Source organism: Diadema antillarum, unplaced genomic scaffold (assembly GCF_040938485.1).
Source record: "Diadema antillarum isolate AM-2024a unplaced genomic scaffold, OU_Dant_1.0 seq00001879_RagTag, whole genome shotgun sequence".
Classification (NCBI taxonomy): domain Eukaryota; kingdom Metazoa; phylum Echinodermata; class Echinoidea; order Diadematoida; family Diadematidae; genus Diadema; species Diadema antillarum.
The window spans coordinates 223,037-245,862 of NW_027272547.1; the positions used below are offsets into that span (position 1 = coordinate 223,037).

The following is a 22,826-nucleotide window of genomic DNA, read 5'->3' on the forward strand; positions in this document are numbered from 1 at the left end:
TATATAACAAAACCACGACTGACACGGGTCTGCTTGAATAGAGTTGCCCATCTGCAAATGTGTGCACCAAAGCGTACGCTCATCGGTAACATTCAACTCCAGTTGAGATTATTTGGCTACATTTGTGCTGCGTTGCAAAGCTGTACATGATTCAATATAGGAATTTCTGACTTTATGCGAGTCAGGCCAGCCTTCCAAGTGCATGGTCTCCCCGCGCCACTGGCTCTTCAACCCTTTGTGGGCTGTGAGTGCTGGTTGGCACAGAAAACTCCATAGCGCTGTACACACTGCCCATAGCCCCTGGCGCACAAAGGGTTAATTGAAGCTCAGCATCTGACACTGCCAGGGGTTTTGAAAGCAACGCAAACGATCCTTCCATCCATCTCTACCCCTACAGGAAATCCACCATGCCCTGTATGCATCCTATGCGATTAAATTGCTGACTGATTTGGTACTTGCAATCGCTGACTGATATGATACCTGTTATGCATTTTGGGTTAACAGTCTACACATCACAGTTTATTGAATCACAGCATGCAGTACACAAATGCACATGTGGAGGTTATGTCACTGTAATCACAATTAAGTTTTATACGTATATGGGGCACAAGAACATCTCCATTCTGATTGGCCAAATGTCAATATGATATTGTGCAATTACTTTCAAGGCTTACGCTCTATAGAGTGTACCATTGCTACATGATTTATTCTTTCAGTGTTGACTGCATATTGTGCACCATACATTGTATTTCATGCACTGGATGTTTCACTCATTTACATAAACAGTACATTTTACCAGGCTATTTTTGCATGTGCTAACATTTATTTGTTTACTAATCAGAATTTTGCTGATATGATAAGTAATGTCAGGCCACAAAAAAAAAAAAATCCATCTTACAAAAATGCTGTAGATACAGCAAGTTAAATGGTCTCAGACACATTATCATGCCTAGCATGCTATCACAGCCTTATGTAATCTTGCACAAGCATTGCCAATGTCATGCTTAAGTCTGTGTATCACATGTAGGCCGAATTATGTCAGAAACATAGATCTTCAAATTCATTCAAGAGCCTCCTGGAGAAATATTTAATTCTGCTAGATAAAATACAGTATACTTTTCGGCAAATCTTAGTCGTGAATAGATTTGAATAGATTCAGGAATGAGATGCAGACATGATGCCATTCACTCCAATACGCTTTCATTCAGAGAAGCCGGCAGATGATAAATTATCACAGTCGCATTGCTCTTTTACATGTCACTTGGAACACTTGGCTGAATTGACAAATAGGGGGGAGGGGATCCATCGGCATCACAAGCTGATGGTGTACGACTGGCCGTTGATATTGTGGATGGGTGTGGCCACGGGGTCGGTCAAGCACCACTCGTACCACACGCTCCGGCTGCGGCAATTTCTCCAGAAGTGGACGGTCACTTGAGAATTTGCTTTCAAATGGACTGGTGTCTGAGGAAAAGGCAAGAAAACTCAAAGAATAAACATTTACATTCATATGTCCCAAATTCTGGATTGAGCCTGAACATAAAACCAAGAAGATTTGCTTCATGCCTCTATGTATCTTTAAAAAAAATGGTGTTCCACGGCAGCTGTTTGACAGTGTCTGGTCTTTCAGAGGGGGCTTGAACCATACGTCCCATGGTTCCTTGCTTAATACAAGCATTAGCTGCTCCTTTAGCAACCACATACAACAAATCAAATTATGATATGCAGAAGTCGTGATGAACTATTTGTATATAAAGTATTACTGACAAGACGTGATGTGAAATTTCCCTTTCATATTCTTCATAATACAGCCAAAGATTGTAATGACAGGTGTAGTTTCTCAAACATTTCAAATCAGAAAGGCTATTAATTCCTTCAGAGAATATCAGTGAAATCCACAGGTTCCATACTTTGTTTTGAAGTGATGACAGAAATGAAGCAAACTTCATATTGCAATTGTTACTATTTTGAGGCACCCAGGGAATTAAATATAAAGTGTACTATTGCCATGAACAAATTCCTGAGGCACCCAGGGAATTAAATATAAAGTGTACTATTGCCGTGAACAAATTCATGCCTATACTATATATTTAAGAAAAAATGCTCAATGGTCTGCTTACCTCTCAAGCAGTGGTGGATCAAGAGGGGAGCGTACCGGGCACGCACCCCCTCTTTATTTTTTGTCAAAACAAAAGAAATAAAAAGAAAAAAAATGGGGGGCGAACGCCTCCTTTTAATTTTGTAAAGGCGCCTCCCCTTTACAGAATTCCTGTATCCGCCCCAGTATCAAGTATATTTTGGCGAATATTTCACTTATCCTTACCTTAATATGCTAGTAGTTGCTCTCATTTGAGACTTTTTTAAAAAAATCGATCTGCTTTCAAGAATCACTCTGTGTAAATATAATTAATATCCTGATTGTTTTGAAAGATTTTTGCAAAACATACAGTAGGTGTAGACAAAATTTCCACAAGTAATACCACTGTCATCACACTCACTGCATTTCATTCATGCTTCTGACACATATATCACAATTCAGATTTTCATCAAAAAGAAATCAATAGACAGCCTTTTATACTTACTTTTAATGGAAAGAATATTGGGAACCAGCTAAACATTCCTTCTGAATATGTGCTTGGTTCAGTACCTGGAAGAGAAGGGACAAACCATTTGCAATGATATCATGAGTTTGTTTGTTTTTTCTTTTAACAACAACAAAAAACAAAAAAACAGTTTTCAAAAGGAGTGTTGTTGTTTCACAGGCTCTAAAAAGTCTGCTGTTAGTTTCTTGTAGAATCTTTTCAGTTGAAAAGTGCACAGTCTAAAGTCTCCATTATGTTTCACTGAAAAATATATATAGGCATCATTCTACAATACAAAACTAAACAAGGAAAAGTAGAAATTACGCGGTGCGTAATATATGTCCCCGCCAGAAGTAGCATTTTGCAGCAAAATGTACAATACAGGACAAAAATCAAGGTCAAAGGTCAAAGAAGTCAAGGGTCAAAATTCTGTGTAGAAGTTTTGAAGCCCTCACCTAACGCCATCACATAAAGCAAACGGAATCGAAATCGGGTTAGAAATGGCGAAGGAGTAGCATTTTGTAGCCCTTTCACGATATAGGTCAAAAATCAAGGTCAAAGGTCAAAGAAGTCAAAGGTCAGAATTCTGTGTACAAGTTTTGAAGCCCTCACCTAGTGCCATCACATAAAGCAAACGGAATCGAAATCGGGTTAGAAATGGCGAAGGAGTAGCATTTTGCAGCAAAATGTACAATACAGGTCAAAAATCAAGGTCAAAGGTCAAAGAAGTCAAAGGTCAAAATTCTGTGTAGGAGTTTTGAAGCCCTCACCTAGTGCCATCACATGAAGCAAACGGAATCGAAATCGGGTTAGAAATGGCGAAGGAGTAGCATTTTGTAGCAAAATGTACAATACAGGTCAAAAATCAAGGTCAAAGGTCAAAGAAGTCAAAGGTCAAAATTCTGTGTAGCAGTTTTGAAGCCCTCACCTAGTGCCATCACATGAAGCAAACGGAATCGAAATCGGGTTAGAAATGGCAAAGGAGTAGCATTTTGTAGCCATTGTACAATATAGGTCAAAAATCAAGGTCAAAGGTCAAAGAAGTCAAAGGTCAAAATTCTGTGTAGAAGTTTGGAAGCCCTCACCTAGTGCCATCACATAAAGCAAACGGAATCGAAATCGGGTAAGAAATGGCGAAGGAGTAGCATTTTGTAGCAAAATGTACAATACAGGTCAAAAAATCAAGGTCAAAGAAGTCAAAGGTCAAAATTCTGTGTAGAAGTTTTGAAGCCCTCAACTAGTGCCATCACATAAAGCAAACGGAATCGAAATCGGGTTAGAAATGGCGAAGGAGTAGCATTTTGTAGCAAAATGTACAATATAGGTCAAAGGTCAAGGTCAAAGGTCACAACTGAAATTCTGTGTAGAAGTTTCAAAGCTCCCATGTTGACTGCTATCATATAAAGCAAACAGAATCAAAATTGGCTCTTAAATGACAGAGAAGTAGCAAATTGAAGATTTTGATCACACACGGACACACACACGGACGCACACACGGACACACGTACGGAGCCCGTTTCATAGTCCCCTGCTCGAACTCGTTCGGCGGGGACAACAAACTACATATCACCTCTCAGACACAGAGATAAATCTGTTGTTGTTGATGTTGTTGTTGTTCAGTGATTGCATGGCTCTCGCTGGTAGGTTCTGAATCTAATTTCTTGGACAACAGACCTGCATATGTTCTTCCTCCTCACCTATCACCCCTTACTTTCAGTGTTAGCTTGTACAATGTATTTAACTGCAACTGAATGTCTTTACTAACAAATGAATAGGACAGCAATAAAACTTGCCCAAGGGATGACTTTCATACACTAACCTTCGTTATGTCAGAATGTTTGAATGTTTTTACTGGACAGACTACATAGACTTCTGGATGTGGATCTGGAGGACATGCTGTTCAACATCTTCAAAATGGTGGGCAAAGTGAGAAAGATGGTGAAATTTTTGAATTCCCTGGTATCTACAAGCATTCATTTGGCTATCGGAGAATGGGGGGGGGGGGGGGGGGGGGGGGGGGCGGGCGGGCTGGATGATGACAACAGTTTGGAGACCACACTTACTGAGCATGATATCACCATAGAGGGCGGTGTCAAAGTATCCGGCAAAGCCGTGGAGTTCGGCGTCCTCCGACACAGTGAAGGTCAAGTGTTTGTAGCGCTGGTTGTCGGCCGGCTGCTTGGCTGGGTGGGTGAAGGTGAACACTGGCTGTGGCTTGTCAAGGATGGCAACATTCTGGAGGCGAACCACGTAGGGCGTCTCGAAATGGGCCTACAATTCAAAGCAGACAAAAGCAATTGACCTGGATTAAAGTGGAGAGTCATGCCATGTTTAGTACGACTTTGATATGCAGTGACAGGTCAAAAACACCAAGTACCAGTTACATTAGTAATTATTTCATTACATTGAGCACAGAAAATATATATTAAAAAAAAAAAATGTGTAGTTTCAGTTTCGGTAGCTTTTACATAATAATGACATTAGTGGCAATCTCATACGTCAATTACATGATTGAAATGATTATATCATCTCACCAAGTAAAATGAGTCTCCACCTGACCTGCACACGAATCTCCACTAAAAATTTTTTTTTTCTCAAGGAGAAAAAATGATAAAAGGCTCAACACACCAGTTTAAAGGACAAGTTCACCTTCATAAACATAAGGATTGAGAGAATGTAGAAATATTAGTAGAACACATCATTGAAAGTTTGAGGAAAATCAGACAATCCGTTCAAAAGATATGAATTTTTGAAGTTTTTTTGCAGTACCCGCTGGATGAGAAGACTACTGCAGTGTATGAATAACTTAGATGTCACATGCGTACAACAATATAAGGAAAATATAAAGAGAATTTCACAAAATTCCATCTTTTGAAAAAAGTACACATTCCCCTGACTCGTTACCGATAAATGTTATGGGTAATATTATTCCCCCTGCCTTTAGAAAGAGGCAAGTCAATTGCTCTTTTATTATGCGAAAAAAGTGAAAATATGTTGAATTTTCTTTTATATTTTCTTTATACTGTTGTACGCATATGACTCAAAAGCTGTAGTAGTCTCCTCATCCAGCAGTTCCAACACAAAAATTTAAAAAATTCATAACTTTTGCATCGATTGTCCAATTTTCCTCAAACTTTCACTGATGTGTTCTACTAATATTGTTGCATTTTCTCAATCCTTATGTTTATGAAGGTGAACTTGTCCTTTAAAAGTCCTTACAACTTAGCAATGATCTACAGGTCAGAAGTGAAACACTAGCATCATTGTCTTATCCACTTGCATGTAATAGTACCCAAAACATCGCTTTTGTGAAAACATATTAAACTTCTAAAAAGCGCCAAGTGCTGCCCAATTCTAAAGACACTCCTACATTCGAGATTACTCTACCTTGCTGATTCAATTTGGACAAGGGGTGGCTTTTTCACTCAAGATGGCAAACAGTGATTGAAGTAAAATCATCCCACACTCTGTATAAAGAATAGTCCATATAACACAGACTTTAACTATTGCAGTAGCTTGGATAAAGGCTACAACACTTACCTCAGGATTCTTGTCCTTCTCTTTGCACAACTTGACTTCATTGTAGAGTTTGTGTGACATAAGAGGGCTTAGATATGATGTGTATTTACATGGAATGCTGATACAGCTATCTGTAGGTGGAAAATAGGAAACATACAGAAATATACTGTTAGAAATGTACTCTCTGTGCAAGGGCAATCTTGAGATTTACTTCAAGAAAGCCATCACCTACATGTATTTTCATGTGCAGGTAGATTGTATTCCCCAAGATATCCGACAGGTATTTTCAATGCAAAACATGATTCGTTCTTAATACTGCTTCCTAATTTCTCTGATTGCCTTGGTGTTGACCATGAAATTCATATTGCACCAGAACTGAAGTAGAGACAGGGACTTTCAAAGTAAAACTATGGGTGCTTATTGATGGTGGAACCCCTGACCATGAGAAACCCTAGATTCAATATCCTAACAGCATTAGACTACATAAGAGTAAAACTATGGGTGCTTAATATGGGGAACCAGGCCCTGACCATGAGAAGTCCTAGATTCAACATCCCTACAGCATTAGACTTCATTAGAGTAAAACTATGGGTGCTTATGGGGGAACCCCTGACCATGAGAAGTCCTAGATTCAATATCCCTACAGCATTTTCAAACTGTATTCAGCACCAGCTGTGCATTGAGAAATAGACGAGAAACAAATTTCCATATGGCGCAAAAGGTCTCAAGGAGACATTGAAATTGCTTACAATGCATTATAGTGTAATCATTGGGAAAGAGCGAGAGAAATGAATCCTCTGATAATGCAGTTGGTAACAACTTCGCATGAATTCACTGACTTTGCAACAAATTATATATCCTAACACTAAAGAGCCAATCAATATTTGTACCATTAAGTGCAATGACTAATGCCACACTAAACATCTACCATGATAGAACATATGCAAGGACCCCCTTGTGTCTCCCTCTGCCCCCCCCCCCCTTCCCCCTATAAATGAGAATTACCATTTAGCTCTATAAAAAAATAAATATGACACAAACCTACCTTTGAGGAAAGGCTGTGCTCCATCTAGACATTCTGGAGAGAGCTCGTTGTCACCAAAGGACCCTAGCAGCTCGCTGACGATGATGTCCGCCTTCTCCGGCGCCTTCCATTCCCGCATGTCACTCTGCACCACAGTAACCATGTCACCCCACTTGTCCTCCTTTAGACTAAAGAGCCTAACATGGAAAATCATACAGGAAAGCATTATGCTCATTGTTTTCTTCATCATCACAACAGAAATCCTGGAAATGAGGAAAATCCAAACTTCTATTGCCCTACTCAACTGTCTGTTCCTTATGAGCAATGAAGGTAAAATTTACTATGATGATAGTGTCAACAAACCCACTTTCATGAGTAAACTCTATAGTAACAGCTCAGCATATTCATTGGATAATCAACTTCCCTTCTATACATTTTGAACACAATTTCTGGAATTTGTTGCTTTTGAGCATACTTCTTTGAAATAGAATAATATTTTAAAGAGATTGATTCTCCACTCACGTCACAGCTGCGTTGGGATTCTTCTCAACTGCGTAGACATGCACCTTCCGGTCTGCCTGCTCTGCTGCCTTTAGCGATGCCGTCACCAGAGGGCCTCTTCCAGCTCCTAAGACCATTATTACCCTGTTTGAGAGACACTCATTGTTAGGGCACAATGCATAATCCGCCTGAAGATTCATCTTCGCATGCATATGAAAATTCACATTCCCCAAGAAGGAACCGACATATGTATAACCTTTCTACAGTGGTCATCTGTATGTAAAGGCTACCTTTATGTTTCCCTTCCAAGGTCAGCTTAACTGTACAACAGACAACTGGTGATACAAAGATCATGGAGGAGACATCTACAGTCAACGATTGGAGTGAAACAAAGTAATATCGTAGTAAATATTGAGCAAAATCTGACTAATTTCACAGAATTTGCAACCCAATGATAATCGGTAAGTCACCAAAATAGGTATTCAATGGGCACCTGTATGTCACCTGTGATCAGTTTGGTCATGTGACAACATCAAAGCAATATGTTTGAGTAATTTATATTTTTTTCTTTTTAATTCTGCCGCACACATTTCAATAAGAAACTTCGCTCTTTGAAGGATATTCTCCAAGAATCATCTCTACAAACAATGGGTAGGTATAAGAATAAAGCCCAGCAAAATATGAGATATAACTGCAAACTCACGTCTTAGTGGAAGACTTTTGTGCCTCTGAGACTGATTCCATCAGGGCTTTGTAGACAGCTTCCTGGTAGCGTGTGTACTTGACTGGGTCCTTCTCAAAGATCTCGTACGTCTGTGACTCTAAGTTGTCCGAGAGCGGCTGCAAACAGCAAAAGCATTATGATTTACTGTAAAAAGGATTTTTTTTTTTTAAGCAAGTAATTTTTCCAACTCTGCCAAGTAAGATGAATTTTGCATGTTTTAATTCCGTAGAAATCACAACATTACATTGTGGATCATATAACAAGCAAAAATATTCACATTGCTAATTTCTGGTAACACAAAATGCGCGAAAGTTTCCACACTGCGAAAATTATCAAATTCACAGTATTGGATATCACACAGTTCTGGAAAATACCCTGATGGTACCCAATAACCTTTTACCTAGAGCTCACAGATTACACTTATCACCAATTCTGTTTTCAATAATGATAAAGAAGATACAACCTTCACTAGCAACTACATGGCCAAGAAGAAAATATCAGAGAAGGGGGGGGGGGGGGAGGAGAGAGAAAGGAATAGACAGAAATCAGAAGAGGGCCAATCAAGTGAAACAGTAGCCTCAAAACATACTGGAGTGACCCAAAGGTATGGGCATTCAAACACAAACCTTTGCAAAGTACAATACGCGTTTGTTTCAAGCTAGTTAGGGAGGAGTCCTTTATCGAATTCTTCATAATACTTAAGTAGTACAGCGGCTCCAAGACCAACTTACCTGTAGAGGACACTGAAGGTAATCCTCATAACCCTTGGCGAAGGCATCGACCCCTCCCAGCGGAGGTTGAGACTGAAACAGGTGGTCCATGTACTGCTGGTAGGCTTTGATGCCCTTGTCTGGGTGTCTGTTCACTCCCGTGATCATCATCTGAACATTTAGCTGCCATGGAAACCAAACATTTGATCACTTATCCCAATATTCACCCACATACATATGGAAGAGTTATGAATGACCTGCTATCATAAAATGGAAGATGACAAGAGTTTGGGTTTTGTATCACACAATATGTTATTTCTATAACAGTTGCTGTGATTACTCTACATATACAATGGGCTCTAATGTATTTCACGATAAGCTTTCACAATTTCTGAATTGATCATAAGAAAAGATCGCATGAGGTGTCATTCTTTGGTAAATGAGACAGTCCCTTCATATGGTTCTAGGGCAATTGCCCTCTGGACAATTACCCCAAAACCATCCCCTGACCCTAAAAATTATCCTAAAACTAATCCTAATCCTAACCCAACCTCTTACCCTAATCTTAACTCTTCCCATATTACTAACCAGTATTTAGCTGGGAAGGGGGGGGGGGGGGGGGGAATTGCCCCGATATGCATCATACGTATTCCCTGTACTGCGGTGAAAATGTAATGAGCTATAGAGCAAATTAAATGAAAAAAACATACAGTTGAACCTCTCGTATCCGGACAAGTCGGGACCGGGGCTCATCCGGATAAGGGATTTGGCCAGATACGGGAGACTCAATGCTTTATACATGTACATAATATACATACACATGTACAGTAGCCCATTGTAGTACCACATTTAGTAATGTGTATACTGCAACCTTTTCATTGTTACACTCAGTAACAGACCCCAAAATAGAGGTTCGTGTTTGCAAGAATGAAATCATTTTCTTTTATAAATTCTTGGGATTATTTACCTAAATAACTATTAAGAAATGTATCAAGTATATGTAATTCATGTGTGTTTGTGTAGGAGTTCTCAAGGAGTTGGGAATCCCCCTTTCCTCCCGTAATTATTTTTTTTTAAAAATCACGGCGAGATTGCGTCCGGATAATAGAGAGATCCGGATAAAGGGAGGCCGCATAAGAGAGGTTCAACTGTATTGTGCTTTTTTCTTCTTTTTTTTTTCTAATAAACAGTTTGATTAATGCAGTTGCATACATTGCTGGCATTCTATCTCTCGTTTCCCTGAAACTTAATAAACTTAACAACTTCATGATTTCGCCAATATGATGCCATCATAACAGCTCTCAATATTCCTATCCGCGGTATCTATCCTCGGTGGTTGCCGGGCGTGGCAGCCCTCCACCCCAGTGCTGTATAAAAAGAGAGTCTGGCCAACTGTTAAATTGGACGCCATGTCGTTCCCGTGCGTATTACGCGTTACAGGGTTAGCGTGTACGCTCAGACGTAACAAAATAACCAAGCCAAATAAGGGGTAGTTAACAATGGGCACTGCGTATAAGCGCACTTTAGTAACGACATGGCTCCACAAAGATCACGGGACCCGTTTTGACCAATCACATGCTTCAAAACTCATGAGCTGAAAACCGAGTTGGCTAGACTCTCTTTGTATACGGCACTGCTCCACCCCCTACAACTCACCCTGAAGAGCTGCATGACGAGGGACTGGTGGGCCTTGGAGAGCACGGGAAAGCCCTTCTTGTTGGTCAGGAAGAGGCTCGTGGAGAAGATGGCGCACTTGATGGGTTCACCCAGCCACCGGTCCAGGATGGCCTGTGATGGGAGGTCTGGTGACACCTCCAGGGCTGGGAGAGGAGGAACATTTCTCATTATACCAAGCCAGTCACAGAGCAGCAGAAAACATTTTGATCATACTGTAAAAGTGTAAATTTTCGTGGTGTTGAAATTTTCGTGCATTTTGCACAACCGGAAACTAGAGCAAAAAGAAAGGCATGCAAATATTTTTGCTTGCCATATGTTCCAGTAGTTGATGTCTTGATTTTGCAGATTTAAAAACACACGAAACTCTTCTTATCCTGCCGAGCGCAAAAAATTAGTAGCGTGATAATATCCACTTTTACAGTAACGGGCTAGGCGACTCGGAATGCGAGTATGCCATGATTATCATCATTAATCTTCGGGCATCGATGAATTGACATATTCATCTCAAGGACAGATTGACTTATGACTGACATTGCATTAAAGGGGATGGCTAGCAACTGATCAGTGGGAATCACTGGGAATGCTGGGGGATGATTGTTCCAATCCTTGTGGGATTCATTGAAGAGTACATTATATATCTATTGCTTTGAGAAAATTATTTGCTTCAGAACGGTCTCATATTCAAGTAATGTGCAGTTTAATGCTCCGTCACTGTACAGGCACACTAAACTGGAAACATTAAACTGCACATTACTGAATATGAGACCATTCTAAAGCAAACAATTTTCACACAACAACGGATATAATAATGTACTCTTAAATGAATCCCACAAGGATTGGAACAATCATCCCCCAGCATTCACACTGATCAGTTACTAGCCATCCCTAGAAATTGTGTATGATGAGTATATACAGAAGAAAACTAGTTACAAATACACATAAAACAATGCATTAAAACACATTAAAAAGTACTAGTGTTACATATTGATATCCCTAAATGGATAATTTTTACCTCTTTATACCAATTTTACCATTTCATAATTAACACGATTTTTATCTCTGAACACATCCGCAGAAAGAAAGAGAGAAAAACAGAGTTTGGAGGATACTATGGATTTGGCCTCGTTCAAATTTAAGTTTGGGGGTTATACACACAATATCATGGCATTGAAATTCAGAAAGTAACGTGAAACACACCGACGCCTAATCTCTTGTGATGGTTGCAGGCGCGTCTCAACGTGTTCCACCAGTGCCAGGGATCCTTGTCGCGTGATAGTGTGGCTTCGTTCTCATTGTCCCCATGGTCAGGCTCATTCTCAATCAGGTCATCTGTCATTACACTCGGCGCTTGGATTGGCACTTGAATCCATACCTGGGTATGACACAGTGACGGATGCAATTATCTGGCAGAACGTATAACCAGGCCCACCATGTTGTATTCTCCATGAATTGTTGGTAATGACCTGATTTGCATGGAGGTATTGCTAGGACTAGCTTTGTCTACCCCTCTTTCAATTTCCTGACTTCATCAAAGGATCAAAACACTATACTATACTTACACATGTACACTGTATCATACACATGTACTGTGGGCTCATGTTATAATGAAGTCCTCGGAACCGGCAGTTTTCTTTCGTTATATCGAAATTTCATTATACCTGATCAAATCAACAACATAAAACATAAAGCCGATAATGCCATGGCCTGAATTCTTATTTCATTGTAACTGCAATTTTGTTATAAGTGTGTTCATTATAACAGGCGAGCACCGTACATACATAGATATGCATTTAAATAAGTAACTTTGCACCTTGTTTCACTAAGCGGTTTCCTTGCAATTGGGGGAAAGACAAATCTGAGCTTAAACAAACAAAAATGCCATTTGCAGTATATTTTAATTTACTAACTGTACAAAAGGGAATATCTAGCTTCTTCAGAAAGAAAAAACTAACAAACTTCGGCAGGATCTATCTGTTTTCTCTTTTCTTTTCTTTTTCTTTTTTTGAAATTCACTGCATCAGGACATCTACCCCCCCCCCCCCCTCTTATCCTAGATCTGATATTCACACTTAGTCCACACAAGAAAAGTTGACCATCCTGCGGTTTATTGTCTAGTCGGTGTAGTAAAGGATTTGATGTTCCCGTGTACCTGGTGGTTGCTGTGACCTTGCATGTGGCTGAAGAGACACCTGGCCAGGTTGACACATTGGATGCTGGACAGTGGCACCAGGACCGCCGGGAGACTTAGGTGGGCAGCATAGTTCAACTCCTGCAGGAGCGCCTCCTGGGAATTCAGCCGCACCACGGCATTCTCCGAGTCAGGCTGAAGCCAGGCAGAAAGTTTGCCAACCACTAATGAGCTCCAGTCTGTACAAGGTAAATGTAAATATGAAATAGAACATAAGATGAAGAAAAAAGCATTTCAAACAATTACAACTACGCAAAGTATTTTTCATCCAACAATGTATGGATATATAACTGCAAAAAGACTTATAAAAGTGCACGGACTGACAAGACATACACACTTAAAAAAGGGATGAATCACCAGCAAATTATTGGAGGGCCCATTAAAAAAAAAAAAAATACTGCTTACACCTGAGCACACCTTTTATCAAACTTTAACAAACAAGAACACTCTTACAGCAAACTATTTCTCTTGCAAAAGAATTCCAATCAATCTTAAAGTACACATCCTCTATGCATTTATTTTTCAATCACACAAAAATTCATGTAATTTTTCTAATCTTTGGAAGTTGGACAGAGATAGAGGCTACTGTATTCTTTCAATATTTTTGAGAGTTGCATTCAGTACAAGTGACTACAGTACAGCGCTAACGCACTCTTGAGATTGGGCTGATATGCAGCTTAGCGATATATCGTAAATACAATTTCTGCTTGGATGCCTGACGCACTATATTTGATATGATTTAAATAAAAAGGTTGGTGAAAGTACAGGACTGTACATCAAAAATAGTTTGCAAGTTACAATTCCCAACAATACATACAACTAAATGCACTCTACATATTGTAGCAGCAAGTCTAAATGCATTAGACAGGAGGCTCACCGTACATCACAGTATGAATATGAGTGCCCTTCAACTAGACATAAATGTAGCTATCATTCAGATGATCTGGTTTTGAAGTTATCAAGGCACTGCCATGCAATCTTCTATAACAGCTAGTCACACATGTCCAGTGTTGACCATGTTCTACTTTCTTTCTGAAATCATTACCCATATATCATGGTAGGATTCATTAGCAAAGCATGCACACACACCAGTACTGTATGAGCTAAAATTTTCGCTTGAAGATATTCTCGCGCGTTTAACTGAACTTAGTTATTTGCGCGTTGTTATTTTCGCGTGTTGTTATTTTCGCGGTTCAAAGGCAATTATTTCGCGAAAATCAAACCAACGCGAAAATTTCAGCTCGTACAGTAGTCATCATTATCAATAAGAACATGTTTTATTGATTAACTCTCCCCCAACCCCCCCCCCCCAATTCTACAGATTATTTATATGGCAAAATTAGCAATCTAGAAATATCTTTAGGAGACATTCATGCTGAGAATTTCTCCCCACCATCCTGTGTCACTCACCTTGGCTGGGTAAAAGTAGATCTGACCTTGCAAATGGAGCTATTCTGTCCTTGGCTTTACCCTCTACAAATTCACGCTTGAATCTTGGGTGAACAATTGGTAAGGCTACAAAATCAAACCTGTCAAAGACAAATATAAAGAAAACACAATTGAATTTGAATATTATGATGACATTGAAGTATTTGAAAAACAGACAATATGTACCCAATATATTGTATCCCTATAGATAAAGTCATTTTTCTCCCTCTCTCTCTCACACACTAATTGCCCATCTCCTGCAGTGTTGGGACCACTCTGCTTTCTCATGTATACATATAAAATGTGATATGGGTGGCAATTTATGCATTATTTAGTAAGTTTGCAGATGATACTAAGTAAGCACACCCTGTAGGAACAGAAGAAGATATTGAGGACATGCAAAAAGACATTGACAATCTCCATTCATGGGCAGGAAAGTGGCAGATGAAATACTAGAAATATCACTGAAGGTGATTTATACCCCCGCCCCGTGACGACAGTCTTACCCAAGGAATGATCTTTCCTTGATCTTCTGCCATTTAAATGCCGTTACCATGGCACCGCAGCTTCCGACACGTCGGAAAAATATGTCTTGCACATCTTCCCACCAAGACTATTGTGTGTGCCACATTTCATAAGCTTTTGTCAAAAACTGAGGAAGTAGTTCAATCCACAAGATCTTTCCTTGATCTTCTGCCATTAATATGCCGTTACCATGGCAACGCAGCTTCCGACACTTCCAAAAAATATGTCTTGCACATCTTCCCACCAAGACCAATGTGTGTGCCACATTTCATGAGCTTCAGTCGAATACAGAGGAAGTAGTTCAATCCGCAAGATCTTTCCTTGATCTTCTGCCATTTATATGCCGTTACCATGGCAACGCAGCTTCCGACACGTCCGAAAAATATGTCTTCCACATCTTCCCACCAAGATCAAGGTGTGTGCCACATTTCATAAGCTTTGGTCAAAAACTGAGGAAGTAGTTAAATCCGCAAGATCTTTCCTTGATCTTCTGCCATTAATAATAATACATACAATTTCTATAGCGCCGTTCTCCACTTTGATTAAATGCTCAAGGCGCTTTACAATTGTACATCAAAGCAAACAGATTGAAAATACAAGTACATCACAGTAATAGAAGAAGGATGAAGAAGCAGAAAAAAAAAAGACATGAAAGTCTGTCTTCAAAAGACACTGGTCTTCAAAATGCACTGCTAAACAGATAGGATTTTAAATTAATCCTGAAAGATGTTATAGAGCTCGAGTCTTTCAGCTCACGAGGAAGTGAATTCCACAGTGTTGGTCCAGCGTGAGCGAAAGCTCGTTCCCCCCAAGATTTCCTAGAAAACGGAATATGTAAGAGACCTGAAGTTGAGGATCGAAGAGTTCGTGAAGGTTGGTATTGACGAAACAAACAAACATTGTAATCAGGAGCTGTTCCCTCAATAACATGATAAACCAAAAGAAGTATCTTAAACCGAATACGCTCCTGTACAGGCAACCAATGAAGACTCTTCAGGATAGGTGTGATATGACTGCGTTTACTTGACAAAGAAACAATACGTGCAGCGGCATTTTGTAGCTTTTGTAATTGGGCAATTTGCGAGTTTGGTAGATTGAAAAACAAACCATTACCGAAATCAAGGCGTGAAGAAATAAGTGCATGAACAAGTTTTTCCGTGGCAGAGCGAGTCAAATACTTGCGAATAAAACCAATATTGCGCAATTGATAACGGACTGATTTAGAAATGTTGGTGATTTGATCGGACATAGCCATGTGAGAGTCAAACATAACACCCAGATTGCGACATGACTTTGACAGAGGAATATCATTACCTACAATCGAAATACAATTAATATCCAACTTATTCAAGTGAGATTTAGAACCAAAAAGGATAAATTCACACTTGCTGTGGTTTAGAAACAATGAGTTAGACCTCATCCAAGCATCAATATCAATGATGCAATTTTCTAGACAGCGCAATGCATGAGATGCTTGGATTTGATGGGGTGGAAAAGATACAAAAACTTGTATGTCGTCTGCATATAGATGATACCGAACAGAATGCCTTTGAAATATTTTCCGCAGACCGATCAAATAGATAGAAAAAAGGGTGGGCCCGCCAACAGAGCCTTGAGGTACACCACAGCCTAGAATGGCTTTGAAGACGATGTGACACCATTCAAAAGAACAGACTGTGAATGGTGTGATAGGTATGATTTAAACCATTCGAGAGCTTGTCCCTGGATACCCAAACTTCTTAGTGTATTGACAAGAATTCTGTGATCTACAGTGTCGAAGGCCGAAGACAGATCCAACAAAACCATTGCTGTGACGGATCCGGAATCCATTTCCCTTAAAATATAACTAGAAACATTTATCAAAAGGGTCTCCACACTATGGTGAGGGCGATAAGCCGACTGTAAAGGATCGAATAGACCATGTTCCAGCATATAGTCTGAGAGTCTCGAGAACACAACTCTCTCTAAAATCTTGAACAAAAATGAAAGATTGCATACAGGACGATAACTTGTCAATGATTCCTTATCTAATGAAGGTTTTTTCAGCAAAGGACGGATTAATATGCCGTTACCATGGCAACGTACTTTCGGGTACTGTCAAAAAATGCGTCTTGCACATCTACAACCAAAGGCACACATCTGTACCGAGTTTCATGGAAATTGGGCAAAAACTGAGGAAGTAGTTTGCAACACAAAATTTTCCATCATTTTGGCTCATAATATGTGAGCTGTTACCATGGCAACATACTTTTTGTCACTGTCAAGAAATGTGTCATGCTGACCTATATCCTAAGACAAACATTCAATATGAATTCCATGAGAATTGGAAGAACACTGATGAAGCAGTTTTGCCATGAAGCATTTTGCCCTATATTTTACCAATAACATGCCGTTACCATGGCAACGCACTTTTTGCCACTGCGGAAATATGTGTCTTGCACATTAACATATTCAGATGAACATCTGTACCTAATTTCACAAAAATTGATCAAAAACTGTGGGAGGAGTTCGCGACGCAAGATTTGTACCCATTTTTGCCCATAATATGCCGTTACCATGGCAACGTACTTTTGGGTACTGTCAAAAAATACGTCTTGCACATCTACAACCCAAGGCACACATCTGTGCCAAGTTTTATGGGAATCGGTTGAAAACTGAGGAAGTAGTTCGTGACGCAAGATTTGCAACGGACCGACCGCCCGACCGCCCGACCGCCCGACCGACCGCCCGACCGTCCGCTGATTCCTATAGACCGATTCAAGCGACTGTTCATGGAAGTGCGCCCTCTTAAGGCGACGCCATAACTGGGGGCCAAACAGGCCGGGTCGGCAAGCGCCCTGCGTGCGTGGCAAGGGTGCCAGCGGCAGCCAGTGCTTTTACCACCCGGCGCCAGCCGGCCAGCTGGCTATCTCTGGCGCTGGCAGCGATCGACGCATCTGGATTTGTGACAACTAGAGTCTACTTTTTTTTTTCGCTAGCTGATTAAAAAAATAATAAAATTAAAAACTCATACCGACTATGAGCGAATGGGTAGATGACACACGGCTGTAGCCAAAACTTGAGTTTCAAGGTAAATATCGGTACGATCCGTGAATGTTTGTAGACTCTATTTCTTTGGCGATGACTTTACTCGCGTGTAAGCCCCGTATATTCACATCGTTTGTGTAAGAGAATAAAAACCGCTGGGGAGAATTATTGCTAGGCGCAGGCAGACGTCTTGCTAATAAGCCTAGGCTGTTGACAAGTTAACTGATGTAATTAAATACAAATAATGAATAAGAATCTTGAGCTACTCTAGATATGTCGCAATAAATTGCAAGCTATCAGTTAACTTCACCTTTTTAGGGCAGGCTTTTGCCTTTACTCGGGAGTGTCGGGCCAGCAGGGTAGAATCTGTCTAACGTTAGATCTTGTCTAGAAATCTAGGCAAGAGTTCAGACTAGATCTAGACCTATTGACTTCTAGAACCCTACATCCTATATAATTTTCGGTTGTCGATAACTTCAGGCAAGCCTAACTAAGTAAACCAAACGGAAAATAAATCTAGGCATTTCTAGGCCGTATATGCCTAAACTTAAGTTACGACTACGTCGCCTGATGTTTACAACCAAAACTTCTACTGTTTTAGGTCTAAGTAACCTTCCAGAACATCACGCTAACGCCTAATATTATAATCTACAAAAGTGATTTTGAAATCATACTTTCTTAGTATGATTATGAAACGGTTGTTTGCCACCATCCATGGTTTAATATTTATAAGTATCACTTTATCAAAAGTCAAATTCAGAGTTCCAGGCCAAAATTGAATAGGCCTATGGTCAGTGCTGAACATTGAAGAAGTGAAAACAATATAAGAATTTAACACATCTTGAAACATTTATCTAGCTGTAGTGTAGGCTGTAAAATGTTTGTCATAATAATAAAGTCTAGCCAGGAAGTGTATTCTAACTTTGGCAAGTAGGACACCAAGGATAAAAAACAAACAAAAAAACAGTGAATTATCAAATTCTTTGATCTAAACTTGTCTTCTAAGATGAACAACATATTTTACGAATATGCAGTAATAACCTAATTTAGATAGAGAATCTAATAGACATAGTTTGTTTCGAAATCTGTGCATTTTTATACCGTTGTATTTCAGTTGATTGTCTTTAATTTTGCCTTAATTTATCATGCGTCAGCGGTGTCTGAATTTCACACACTGCCGTGCAGCTTCCAATTCCTTTTTTTTTCTTTTATTTATGCACCCAACAACTGCACAATGTGTTCTCGTGATCCTTCCTTTGAAGCTTTCAAAGTAGATCAATATGTCTGAGGAGAATGGTTCAATTTGTTCAAAAGAAAGGCATTAAAAGCCGCTGAATGACTTTTCCACAGTGAGTAAACAATCACAATGTTAGCGCGGCTCCGGCGGTCGCCGGCCGCGGCGCAGCGGCCGCGCCCGGCTAACAATTATGCAAGTGCAACTATGCAACTATGCAAGTGCAACTCGCTGGGTAGCTAGCTCGCTGGAAGCCCCCGTTGGCCCCCAGTGGCCCCCAGTTATGGCGACCGTTATAGCGCCGCTAGCGGTGGTAGGTGAATAGGTCATCGAAATTGAATTGGTCTATATACCCCCTTCAAACTTCGTTTGGCGCGGGTATAACAATGCTGACAAGTGTGGAGTGATGCATATGGGATACCATAACCCACATCACACCTACCACATGGGGAATGCCACCCTAAGAGTAACACCAGAGGAAAAAGACCTTGGAGTACTGATTCACAAATCCCACAAAGTTTCAACCCAGTGTGCAGCAGCTGCAAAGAAAGCCAACAGAATCTTGAGTATGATCAAGAGAAACTTTGTATGTACAGAAGTACAGGTGCTATCCTAAAACTCTGCAAGTCACTTGTCAGACCACACTTGGGTAAACTGCTGTAAGCAGGCCTGATGTCCATATCTGGAAAAAGACAAGAAATTACTGGAGACAGTGCAGGTCAAAGCCTTCAAACTCATTCCCAACCTATACGTAAAAGACCTATCCTTTGAAGTCAGACTTAGGATACTCAATCTTACAACTCTGGAAGACAGAAAGAAGAGGGTGACCTTATTCAAGCATAACTCATCACTGCACAGATAGACAATATTGACCCAAACTCCACTTCCAGAGAGCAACATATCACGGAACCCGAGGACATTCCCAGAAACTTGCCAAAACATGCCTTAGACTGGACATAAGAAAACACTTCTTCAGCCAACGAGTGGTATATAGCTGGAACAAACTCCCAGATGTCATCCACTCACCGACCTCCACACATTCAAGAATTGTCAAAATTGGGTTACAAGCTAATGGGCTACAAAGCTCCCTAAACCCTGCCACACTTGCAATCTATTAACTACGTGAATTGAAGATGGAGGTGTGACATTTCAAGGTAAATTCAAGGTGTAGCAGGCAATTATTCTAGCAATGTCCACTACAGCTGTAGACACCGTTGCTGGTGACTGACCACAAACCTATGTATTTAATCTGCAGGTTCACAGGACAGAACTACTTGTACAGAGAATCATTTACAATAAATGCACATATGCAAATTACCAGTTCTAAGCCAATTTTAACATGCTTATATGTGACCGTGCACCTAAAAAAAAAACATAGAGTCGCACACACTGATTTTGCGTGAGAACTGAAAATAAGTGAAGTGGGTCAACCTAGCCGCACTTGACTTTTTCATATTTTCTGAAAGAGAGGGTCTTCTTTTACATCATGCTAAAATTTGGTATCATAAAACGGGCAGGAAAGTGTGTTTTTTAAGCAGTTTATCTCGAACATTTTTGGTAGAATAGTGTGATTAGGTGTGTCTTTAGAATCCCTTTTTCATTTCTGAAAAACCTTGTCCACACTCTTCACTTTCATCTCTAATAACTTTTGAAAGGATAGTGCTACTGCTTTGAAAGTTGGCATTAATTATGGACAGACTGTGTTAATAAGGCATGCTTAATTTCAGTTTAATCTGATAATCCCTTCATTGTTGTTACTCTGGTGGTTTACTTCCTGTTTTTTGTCCCATTCATCACACAGCCAGCACGGTTTGGTGAAGATTAAGCGCTTGAATAGACACTGTACTTCAGAGCCTCTTTTCTCAGTTCACACTTTTCCTGAGTTTGTGCTTTCTTTCCAATATTTAGACAGCTTAGGAGAGTCAATTTGATTTCAGTTATAAATCGTTTTAAAGCTTAAAGTCTGCTCTTTCAGAATATGGTCTTAACTCAAAATTCATGTCTGGCAACTTTTTGTTTGTTTTGAGGTGCAGGGTCACATATTGGTTATAATCTAATAGTTATAACAATAACCCATACTTGAAATCAACGGAAAAGCGTGATGAAATACAAGGACCACAAGTCAAGGTACCCCCGGGCCAGGCCAGGCCGGCCCTGAGCCAAGGTACATGTAATTGGGGTCTAGAGTCCAGGGTTTGCTGCAAAGTACATGTACAAGAGCATGAACAGGTATAACTGCGACCAGCAGCCCCATACGCATAGCGTAATGGGGCTGCGGACTGTAGCATTCAGGATCATGACAGGGTAGTATCGCGGATAGATATCAACTTAGAATCGAAAAATTTCTTCAATTTGAAGACTTACCAGTGAAGTTGAAGTATTGACAACCAGTTTCGGGTAACGTTTGGTTCTGCCAATCTGAATAGTCCCTTTCTATTCGAAGTGATGACTTAATAATGTGACTCGGTCGAGAGGAACCTGGGAGAGCTACACAGTACACTGAATTGATGGCCACCGCATGCGCACACATCACATGCGCACAAATTTCAAATCCATTGACCAGATAAGATGTCTGTTTGCGCATGCGCTGGCCGGCAATTCAGTGTAGCTCTCCCAAGTTCCTCTCGACCGAGTCACATTAAGTCATCAATTTGAACAGAAAGGCCTAGTTAAGGGACTATTAGTATTGGCAGAACCAAAGGTTGCCTGAAACCTGTTGTCAATACTTCAAGTTCAACTATACTGATAAGTCTTCAAATCGAAGAAATTTTTCGATTTTAAGTTGATATTTATCCGCGATACTACCCTGTCATGATCCTGAATGCTACAGTCCGCAGCCCCACAATCCATTACGCTATGCGTATGGGGCTGCTGGTCGCAGTTAGAACAGGTTCGTCAGGTTTGCCTCATCTGTCATTTTGCATACTGTAAATTTATAGACTACAACGTCATCTATTTAGAGAGTGACATTTTTGTGAATCAGGACTTCTTGGCAATTTCGCGTGTGGCATGAGCATGACTGAATGATTGAGTCATGAAAGGAGAAATGTATGTAGACCTCTATGCGGTAAGTGGCAAATAGAGACCAATTCAACTGGACCACTTAGTAACTTATATGACTATGTTTCCCACGCCACCGGGTTGGCAAAGGAGTTACTCCTTTGGTTTGGGCTGGAGCTGGGATGCTGGCGGGATTGGAAAGAGACAAAAACAGCAAGCAAACGACCACACCACACACAGCACTTGCACAGACAGGAGGATGAGGACAAGACAGGCGCGGGCGGGCATGCCACACATTTTACACAACACGCACACATGCCATCCATAGCATGCACACGATCATCACCACAGCACACACATGTCAATTTCACCGGTCGGTCGTCAAATCACTGGATCAGTCATGCTCACTTACACGTCTTTGCATAGCTCATAATCATGAGATCTGTCACTATTCACACCGATCACCAAGTTATACTGACTACAGGAATTATTGACAGTTATATGATTACCCTCCGTAAGTTGCTAGTTGCATCGAATTGGAAATATCCGGCACACAGCTGAGGCATCGCCCACAGGACACATGCTGCTGCACCGCCATTGTGGTAGTCTTGAGTATGGAATGCTGAATTAAAAGATTTGCGTGCTTACAGGAGTTACTTTAAGTTGGTAAAAATAAAATGCATTTCC

At 40.4% G+C, this 22,826-nt stretch overlaps 1 protein-coding gene across 1 annotated transcript; it reads right to left on the reverse strand.

Moving 5' to 3' along the window:
• Nucleotides 1-267: 267 nt before the first annotated feature.
• LOC139712947 (protein arginine N-methyltransferase 5-like) lies at nucleotides 268-22,737 on the reverse strand. Its single transcript, XM_071624728.1, has 13 exons — nucleotides 22,649-22,737; nucleotides 14,336-14,454; nucleotides 12,887-13,104; nucleotides 11,935-12,109; nucleotides 10,717-10,880; nucleotides 9,082-9,243; nucleotides 8,330-8,466; nucleotides 7,648-7,770; nucleotides 7,147-7,322; nucleotides 6,123-6,232; nucleotides 4,646-4,853; nucleotides 2,583-2,647; nucleotides 268-1,464 (listed from the first exon to the last, which is right to left on the reverse strand). The coding sequence occupies exons 1-13, from the start codon at nucleotides 22,735-22,737 to the stop codon at nucleotides 1,312-1,314; spliced, it is 1,899 nt and encodes a 632-aa protein (XP_071480829.1). The 3' UTR covers nucleotides 268-1,311.
• Nucleotides 22,738-22,826: the final 89 nt, after the last annotated feature.